We start from the raw sequence: 10,567 nt of genomic DNA on the forward strand, positions 1-10,567 counted from the left end.
CTCTTCGAAACTAACATCCGCGCGAAAGAATACGCATGTAGACGGATGGTTTCTGAGACAAAATGATTTTTTGTTATGCAACATACAACCATATTTCAAACTCACTGCAATTATATTTGATACAGAAAGTTCATAGCTTCTTAGGGATATATCAGCTCCATGAAGGATGAAAGCAGCCGGCGGTCAGCTTTCTGTAACTTATTTTTGTACATCTCGCGACTCTCTAATGCTTTAAGCTTATAAAATCCATATTCAAGAGTTCTGAAGGATTTTCTGGTTTGAACACAGTAACAAAGGTGGAACTTGGCTATTGAAAAGACAAAATGCTGCAGAAGCTATTCACTCATCTGCCAAATGCGCACTGCGACTGCAAGAGTCTTTTCTCGTTACCATTTCTCAACTGTCCTTGGAAAGTAGTTGAGACGTTTAAGACCATTATATAACCATGCCGTCTTGTACTGTTGCCTTCTCCAGAATAATTGTGATTCCCTCGCGAATGTAAAATCCGTCTTCTGGCCTATCTGCTTCTTGAACACCCTACACGACCAGAGAATTTAGATGGACCGTAAGATTGAATGCGAAAGTATATATTTGCTTTAATGAAAACTTTCTCCGGTAAAATTTTGGTTAAGAGGTAGAAGGAAAAGATAAATGTAGCCTAGAAATAAGACTAGATCACGGGAAGCCATGCTTACATTTTTGTTCACGATCATTACGTCCTTGCCTATACTCGCATTCTTATCAATTATACAATTCCTTCAAGGAAGAATCATAAGACATAATTAGAGAACTCGGCATTCTATATTTCAATTAAAGCAAAGAACCGTTTCTCAAATTACGAGTCTAGTTACCAAATCTTTGTATTGCTTCCAATACCAATTGGGACCTTCCCGTCTGCAAGCAGCGATGCGATTTCAGATTCAGTTTGGTAATAGTCGGCACCCATCATTATGGAATCCTGCAATGAGAGAACAACTTAATAAACTAAGTCATCTGAGAAAAGGTAAACAAATAACAAAATGGCCACATCATCAAATTTTCTGTTCCAAATCTATGATAACTAACCTTGATTTCGACACCATAATTCAATCGTGAACGTTCACCCACAATTGAATGCTGGACACTACAATCTTGCAAGAAACATCCATGTGAGATTATTGCATCTGCAATCTGCAAAAAACAACACATGCATGAGAAGAGAGATACCTCAGTTAAGTTACCAATAAGAGCCTAAGTCTGTTACATACCCGGCAGTTATCAATCTTTGTTGGTGGTAAGAATCCAGGAGAGGTGAAGATTGGTGTCTTTGGATCATAAAACTCAAATTTCGGAATCTGAAAAATAGATAACGCAATTTTCCCAGGTGTTAATCACATATCAGGGAAAATGCTTTTGCTGTTTGCTTCACATTAAGATTAAGATATACGTAAGAACCCTACATCGTTGTAGAGATTGTATCTTCTCTGTGTTCACACGTTATGATGTGCAAAATCAGTGTGCCCGGGACAAAAAGGAAAGGCATGTATGCAATTACTACACAAGCTTAATGAACTCGAGGAATGGGAACTGAAGGGGAAAGGAATAAAAAAAAGTTGCCCCTATGGAAACAATGACATCTACCTCTTCGGTAAGGGCCAAGTTAGCATCATAGAAAGACTTTATAGTTCCAATGTCCTCCCAGTAGTCTCTGAACATATATGCCTGCAAATGAGAAAGGAAACTTACAGTAATGTCATCTTCAAAACTCAATATCTGAGTATAAACAGATCAATAGGTACGTAGAAAACATGAAAATCATGAATTGCTGATACAAAAGGCACAAAATTTATGGTCTTCAAGTTGAGTCTTCACTCTGCTGTTTCATTAAATCCTAAAATTGGGGTAGCCAAGCCTTGATGGAGATGGAGAAACTCATCTGCATTCTCGTAGATGACATGTCAACCGTAATTGTTATGTTACCTGGACATTGTGGTCTCTCACTGCCGCAGGAATGATTTCAGATCCAAAGTCATTGGATGTCGGATACCTCCACTTCAGAAGATTTAGCAAAACTTCTGTCTTAAATACATAAACTCCCATTGATGCAACATAGGGGCTTTTCCTGGCATCTTGTGGTAATAATCCCAGAAGCAGTGGTATCTGCTTGCTGCAGAATATCAACCAAGAAGAGTAAAACTGACGTCATATAAATTTTCACATAAATTAAATTATGTACATCCAAGCACAAGGTAAATGTTCAAACACAAAGAAAATACATAGCATATCATCATTTCATGGTCTTATTCTCGTCTATATTTTAACTTTACTTCCAAATCAACTTAATGCCTTTAATAGAAGAGATGGAGCGTGTGTGCGTGCGTGTGAGTAAGAGAGAGAGAGAAGAAATCTGATATCATATTGTAATTGATTTTGTGGTATCGTTTCGAAGGTCATTCTGATGTCCATGATTTGAATTACAAACGGCTTAAATGGAATGACTAGTAACTGGGCTTTGTAAGCATAAAGATTGAGTGTCAATGGAAAGTGTAAAAAAGACTTAACAATGAAAAGCATCATCCAGCTATTCCTTCCTCCTAATGCCTACTATACTGAGCAATACGATAACAGGATGCTAAAGTTATTTTCAAAGAGGGTGGAAAACAATTCAAGTGCAAAGGACCTGACTGAAAGCAAGAAAATAATCTGATAGAATAAATCTGCTGGTTCTTGCTCACCATTGCTTTTAGATCAGCTCCCCTTGGTTTTTCAGCAAACTGGATGATTTTACCTCTGCTGTCTATCTTCACCAATCCATAATCGGACGCACGACTGGAAAACATGCATTCAACTTTAGACAAATTTAAGAGCGATACTAAAAAGATTATAAGAATGAGGATTTGGGGTTGGGCTTGGGAACGTATTATATATTTGATATTATCTTTCTTCTTTGCCTCCTAAGTATCCTTAAGTAACATAGCGTGTATAAGGAAACTGCTACAACGATTGATGTTCCAATAGTCTTCAATGTGTAATTGTTAGACTAAATATAAGCAAGGTTGGCCCATGAGAGCAACAGCTTAAAATTTTGTAAAAAGTTGTGAACAACGAAAAAAAGTTACGATACAATCAATTCCAAACTTTTGTAACTAGTTGTAATTTGTAAACAAAGAAAAAAGTTACACATATGGGATCTCTAGTGTTGGAAAAGACCATACGTGAGAGTTATGTTAGAATATCAAACAATAGTCGACTCACACGCCAACAGCTTATGCATTTGAGATTGAGGTAAACCAACAAACATTATCAACAACCCACAGAAAACCATTAAAAGTGACATTTACAAAAAGGAGAAAAAAAAACAGACCTGTCACCCACCTGCTGCACACGAAATTGTAATATCGGCATTTCTATCAACATGACTCTGCATATCATAGAAAATGTGTAAGCAAAATTCAACAACAATAACAAGTCCATTGTGAAGGGAAATGATTATACCTGCACAAAGTCCATATAATCCATTCGGTAAAGATGATCGCCAGACAAAATCACTACTATTCTCAATATTCCTGTTCTTGGCATCCTACAAAAGAAACAACAATGCATCGTACCTGATATCAAGCTATGTGCAAACCAAAAGAACAACAGACAGACCCATTACTACTATCGCTTCACCCCCTCCTTTAATTTTTAAATAAAACCATTGGTGGAAAATAGTCTGCCCACCTCAAAAACCCATATAAATTGCCTCACAGCATCTGCTGTTCCTTGGAACCAATTCATTCCCGCTTCCCCTTGCGTTTGAGTGGCTGCCAGCACCTGCTCTTGAAGCCACCAAATAATCAAGGAACATGAAAGAGAAATGTTGAGAAGTGCACATTCGACTGAAGGTACTTTTTTTCACAACTCAATCCATTGAAACAAAAAATCCATTATTCTTTCCTTTTTATATACTGAGAACCACTTCATTTAACCAGAAAACAACAAGAAGCTCCCCTAACAGACTAATTTGTCAATTAGAGAGTTGATTTTTGCAATACGTGTACATAATCATCAGCTTACAACGAAATTTACTGTCAAATTATTCAGCTTTCAATCACAAATGCCTTTAAGGATTCATTACCTCTACAAATCCATCCCCAAAGTTGATACCGTTTCCAAAATAGGTGCGAGCAATGTGACGATTGAGAGAAGCAGAATTAAATTGCGTCAGTACGAAAATCTTGTTTATATTGCTGTTGATGCAATTGCTCATTGGAATGTCTATAAGCCGGTAGCATCCTCCAACTGGGACCTGCAATCGTGCCAAATCAACACATAATAAAACATCAAAATCAATATAAATTCACAAACATGAACAAATCATGAGCGTGTATAGTCACTAATATTAAGAATCATACAACCAAAGTTGTCTGCATAAATCAGAAAAACTCCAATATATACATAAACATATTTGATCTTACTGCGGGTATCGCTGATCTTATGGTAAGAGGAAAGAGCTGAGTCCCTGCGCCTCCTCCTAATATAATGGAAGCTACATGTTTCGGGTCCACTCTCCGCCTAGGTAACGATGGCATTTGCAGAGTCTGAGACTGAACCCAAGATTAAGGAAACAATTTTCATAATTCATCATACACAAAAAGCTAACGAAGTAACAAATATTAACATACACAAATGGCAGTGATCATACAAATTATATAAATCTCGAAAATTATCAAATGGGCAATCGAATGTAAGAAAGGATTAACTTACGAGAGCCTCGGCGTCTTTTGAGGTAAGAACAGCAAGAACAGCTCCAGGTATCACCTTCCTCTTGTCAGTTCTCAACTGATTAGCGCAAAGCCTGTTACTAAAACTCCCTCTAACCCTCTCCCCCAAAAACCCAGAACCACCATTGCAGAAACCGCTTGGTCTTCTCAAGTGGGTGTTTTTCAAAGCCACACAGCAAGAATCCATTCCTGTTGCCTGCCAACTGCAATAGAATTCTAACCGATCAGAAATTGAAAACTCAGATAGCAGTTAAACCAAAATCCCAGTAAAGTAAGAGGCTTGATCTGATCACCAAGTAACCAAGCAACGTACAGATCACACAAAGATTATTATTATTAAGTGGCAATCAAGGCATGATCAAACTCACTTATAGCATATTAATACCAAGCCGTACACACCAAAACAGAGTTTCCGAATGAGGAAGGTGAATATAACCCAGATGAGAGAGACTCCTAAAAAGTAGAATCTCAAGTAATCACACAAGTCCAACAACCAAACATTTTCAAAGTAGAAATGGAAAAACAAAACAGAATCAGAGTGTAACAGTGAATACAGGTGTCATTGTTAGCTGTACAATCTGCAGAATTTTGGGAGAAAGCGAATTAAGTGAATTATTTTAAAACAACGTGATTAGCTTTATTGACTTGTGAGCCCTTTTGAAAACTCGTGTTTGTAGTTACACCTTAATGTTATTAAATTTAGTAACAAATATAAATAAATAAATAGGTAGATTTGAGGATAACTATAATTTTGTTCCCTAAACTATGGTGGTTGCTTCATTTTGGTCCGCAAATGTATCAAAATGATTACAATAGGTGATGTCAAAGCTGATAGAAATACTGACATTGCGTATTTCATTGAAACTTTTCTCAGGGACACCAAACTATCAAAGTTTTTGCCAACTACAAAAAGAGATGAGAGAGATATACAATGTTTAAGTTGTGTTTTTTTTTTTTTTTTTTTTTTTAACAAATAGCGATATTAATTTTTATTAACAAACGAGAACACAACTACAAACACACGATAACACACTTACAGAGTGTCGTTTGAGTACATTCTTCAATGACCAAAAAGTATTGGTTTGGAGATAATTCACGCAAGTAAGCATAAAAGTAAAACTCTTAACTACTACCACAAGCACCTCCGTAACAGCACAAGCATCCTGGTACAAATCTTTTGTTGAAATGTCCAACATCGACTGTATCTATGAGAAAATAAAAGTTTAAATACTCTAATCCCACTCCAACTAATACTAAGGCCTTTTGTGATAAAACCTCATACCTGACACATTGTGCAGGTGGTAATTATCAAGTTGGGGACAATATCGGTGTTGCTAGAAGTAGGCATTCGACCCGTCTCTTTGATAATTCTACATGGTATCAAAGCCAAGGAGCGGGCTCGTACTATACTACCACGTGATAGATGGGTCCCCTTGGCCCCGTGCGATGACAGTGGGTCCCTTAGGCCCACGTGTAGGATGAGTCCCCTTGGCTCCACGTGGTTGTTGATGTGTGGATCACTTGTGACCCACTAATTGAGTCCCATGTGAGAGGGCATGTTGAAATGTCTCACATCGACCGTATCTATAAGAAAATAAGAGTTTAAATACCCTAATCTCACTTTAACTAATACCAAGACCTTTTGTGATAAAACTTCACACCTTACAGATTGTGCAAGTGGTAATTACCAAGTTGGGGACAATATCGGTGTTGTTGGAAGTGGGCATTTGGGCCATCTCTCTGATAATTCTACATCTTCCAAATAGATAGTCGACGCAACAAATTATATTGGGCACACGCAATGTCATCACAGATAGGTGAGACCATAAAAACCATCCCTGACAAGCGACGCTGCATCACTCTCTAGGTGAGACATCACCAACTAGACGTGGTAACTACAAAACAAACATTAATCTGAGAAACGGAGTTCACGGTTAGCTCATCTCCATTAATTGGGTTGTCCTCCATCTGAGACGATACTACATCTATAAAATCCAATGTCATCGCGGATAAGTGAGACCATAAAAACCATCCTTAACAAGCAACGCTGCATCACTCTCAAGGTGAGACATCACCAGCTAGACGTGGTAACTACGAAATAAATACTAATATGAGAAACTGGAGTCTACTGTCAGCTCATCTCCACTGATTGGGTCGTCTCTATCTGAGACAATACTACATCTATAAAATCTGCTGTTACAGAAAGCCAAGCAAGCTGAAGCCATCATGGATCTAGCCAAGTACGGGCAGCATTGTTGTGAAAATCAGTTAGTGAACAATAACACCATTAGAATTAGTCGTGGGAGGTGGATCTGTCCTACCAACAACCAATAAACCAACCCCAAACCACATATCTTGCCTCAAATAAAGAAAAAACCCTTAGGATGGGGCATATTTCGACGTTGGGGCGAAAGCTTCATGGAAGCATGAAACCCTGGTTGCTCACAAAATGGTGGGGCAAAGGAACTGATGGTCATACTACTGAAGGGATAGAAATGAAAAAAATAAATGAATAAGAAGGAAAGGTCACCTGAAGAAGCTAGTCAGAGGAAAGGGTGGGAGATGGAGTATCCAAATAAAGCTACGAGAGGTTAGGAGACGATGGAAAGGCTTAGAGGAAAGTGAGGAGAGGTTGTCACCAACTCCAAGCCAGAAGAAGGTGCCAACAACTGAGATTAGCTGTTGATTTATGGTTTTTTGTTTTCGGAGAGGAAAGAGGCTTTGGGGAGAGATGATTGCTTTAAATTGTGTGTTTGTGTATGGAAGAGAGGGAACTAAGTTGATAAAGTGTTTTATGTCAACTATTACAACACTAAAACGGCTACTCATGATGAAAGGTGTTACGAAAAACAATTTTTTTTATCATATTATTCAGTCATGTTTGATGGAAAGATATAGAGATATGAAAAAGGATTTGCATATGGTCTTTATAGATTTGGAAAAAGCGTACGATAGGTGGTCCCAAAAAACATTCTTTGGATGATTTTAGAGAAGAAACGAGTACGAGTAGCATATATCCAAGTTATAAAGGATATGTATGATGGAGTAAAGACTGCCATAAGAACTCATGAAGGACAAACCGAAAGCTTCCCTATAACTGTAAGGTTACACCAAGGCTCATCTTTAAGTCCTTACCTTTTCAGACAAATTCAAGATGATATTCCTTGGTTATGCTTTTCGCAGACGATATAGTGTTGATGGATGAAACTCAAGAATGAGTAAATGTGAAGCTTAACCTTTGGAGATAAGTGTTGGAATCTAAAGGTCTTCACCTAAGTCGGCTAAAGACAAAGTATATAGAGTATAAGTTCAATGCAAAAAGAGGCTCAAGTGAGTTAAGGGTGAAGATTGGAGATCAGGAAGTACCAAAGAGCGACAACTTTCACTACCTATGATCTATCTTGCAAAAGAACGGAGAGTTGGATGGAGAACTCAACCATAAAATACAAGCTGCATGGATGAAGCTAAAGAGTGCATCCAACATGTTATGTGACCGTCGTATGCCACTGAAGCTCAAGGGAAATTTTTATAGGACGACAATAAGGCCAATAATGCTTTATGACACGAAATGTTGGGCGCTGAAACATCAACACGTACATAAAATGGGTGTAACGGAGATGAAAATGCTTCGTTGGAGGTGTGGGCACACGAGAAAGGATAAGATTAAGAATGAGGATATCCGAGGTAAAGTAGAGCAACCAAAATTGAAGGAAAGATGAGAGAAAATCAGTTACAGTGGTTTGGACATGTGAAATGAATACCTACTGATACTTCGGTTAGAAGATGAGATTACAAGACAGAGGTTTAGGGCCGAAGGGGTATAGGAAGACCTAGGAAGATTTGGAAAAGACTATAAGAAAAAACTTAGAGTACTTGAATCTAACAGAAGATGTGATACAGAATCGAGAGCAATGACGTTCTGAGATTCACATAGCCGACCCCACTTACTGGGAAAAGGATTTTTTTGTTGTTGTATTATTCAGTCATGTGACTTATGGCTGATTAGTTTAAGGATAAAACTAGTTTTTCTTGCTTGCTCAGTTTAGCTCAAAATCTAACCGATAAATATGAATTTGATTTTTCATATAGATATATGCTCGTACATGCAAGTGTTTGGGTGTTAATAAGTATAAGGTATTATTGATTGCATAGTTGAGTTATTTAAATGCCCTTTAGAAAATGTTTACATCCTATTTTGTTAACTTTTGTAACAAAGTCGTTTCATGTTGCTATTAGATAGTTTCTCAAGGTTAAGGAACCAATTTGAGACAAAATATAGTTAAAGGACTAAAGTGAACAAATTTGAACAGTGGAAGGGACAAATATGAAATTAAACTCAGCTCATCCTAAAAGTCCTAGGTATTGAACAAAAAAATATGTTAAAATTATGCGACAGGTCGGTGGACCCCAAATCCCAAGATTCTAGGCTCTGTTGCATTATGAGCTGAACACCTGTCCTTTTCAAGACCAAAATGATAAAATAAAATTCAAACAAAAAATGTCAAATAATTAAGTGAGATAATACTATTTGTTTTATGATTTGGTGCATTTTCAACTGACGTAATTAAATTAAACTCTCCCACCCAATTGATGGTTGATATTTGGGGCCACTTGATAAGTTGATATGCTAATCAAACTAATAAGTCATTAAAATAATTTGTCACATGTTATAAACTTCTTGTTTAAGGATGATTGTGCAAATCTTAGATTATATTTTATTCTAGTTATTCTTTCTTATATGGACTTGTATTCCTTGGAGGAAAAGGATTTCTTCTCTCTAATTACTATAAATAAAGGCACTGCGTAGGGAAATAACACACATTCCTCCACACAACCCTACAAACACATCTCTCAATTTCTCTCTTCGTACCGATGGCCTCCTTCCCTTGTCAGATAAAATAGGCTACTACATGTTATGAGCACGCTTCTTCCACTGCACTTAGGAATCTGACGTGGAAGCTTTCTGCATTGATAGAAGCATATATATGCGACTTTATTATCTTATTTCTCTGCATTTACTTAGTTAATTTCCATTTATTGTAGTATGTTAAGTTATTTTTGTATTATGTAGGTCTAGTTGGTAAAGATAACAATAAATAGTCAAATTGAGTAATTTGGAGCAGTTTTGAACTTGGAGTGGATAGCAGGCGTGGATAATATGAGTTGGACGTTTTTGGTGTTTAAATGGTGTTAGACATGTGCTAAAATCTAGAGAAATTAATATTGAGGCTTGAAAGGCAAGAAATTACACAAGAAAGAGAATCATAATTGGAGAGAAACACTATCTTATCCTATCTTATCCAACATTATCTTATCTCCTACTGCAAGGAGGAATCCTAATCACATTCCAACACTTTCCACCTGCATCTTAAAGTCCTAAAACAACTCAAAACACCTAATCCTTTTCTCCTTGGATTCAGCCGTTCCCCCTCCCTCATATATATATATATATATGAAATTCTTGTAGCAATTTAGATTGTGTAGCGCCTACCACTCATCCATTGAATTTGTTGGAATTTTCAAAGTTCTTTCTATCTCTGTTTTAAGCTTCAATGTTTATTTTAGATTGCTTTTCAGTTATGTTGAACATTTGTAACTAAGTTTCTTTTTAGCTAGAGGTGAATTCGAAGCCATGACCATATGTTTTATATAAATTGATTACATCCAGTTATTGTTTCATAAAACATGAATGCGATTTACTTATTTGCTTTATAGAAAACTTATTGTTGTATGTTTATTAAGGATGCATACTTAGTTTGCATGCAGGGATTTGATGCTAGAATATAAGGGAATTTCACCTAATCGTTATAAACTTATATTTG

At 36.9% G+C, this 10,567-nt stretch overlaps 1 protein-coding gene across 1 annotated transcript; it reads right to left on the minus strand.

Moving 5' to 3' along the window:
• Positions 1-91: 91 nt before the first annotated feature.
• On the minus strand, positions 92-5,323 carry LOC103967117 (glucose-1-phosphate adenylyltransferase large subunit 1). The gene is given in 18 exon segments (XM_048581109.1): positions 92-488; positions 490-537; positions 696-756; positions 852-958; positions 1,066-1,170; positions 1,248-1,334; positions 1,621-1,701; positions 1,960-2,130; positions 2,132-2,146; positions 2,715-2,827; positions 3,355-3,400; positions 3,475-3,531; positions 3,533-3,559; positions 3,703-3,795; positions 4,100-4,270; positions 4,440-4,568; positions 4,729-4,941; positions 5,300-5,323. Coding segments are annotated over 18 exon segments (1,635 nt in total). The 5' UTR covers positions 5,309-5,323; the 3' UTR covers positions 92-386.
• Positions 5,324-10,567: the final 5,244 nt, after the last annotated feature.

The sequence above is a fragment of a genome, unplaced genomic scaffold (assembly GCF_019419815.1).
Source record: "Pyrus x bretschneideri cultivar Hongxiangsu unplaced genomic scaffold, Pyrus_bretschneideri_v1 Contig16, whole genome shotgun sequence".
NCBI classification, from domain to species: Eukaryota; Viridiplantae; Streptophyta; class Magnoliopsida; order Rosales; family Rosaceae; genus Pyrus; species Pyrus x bretschneideri.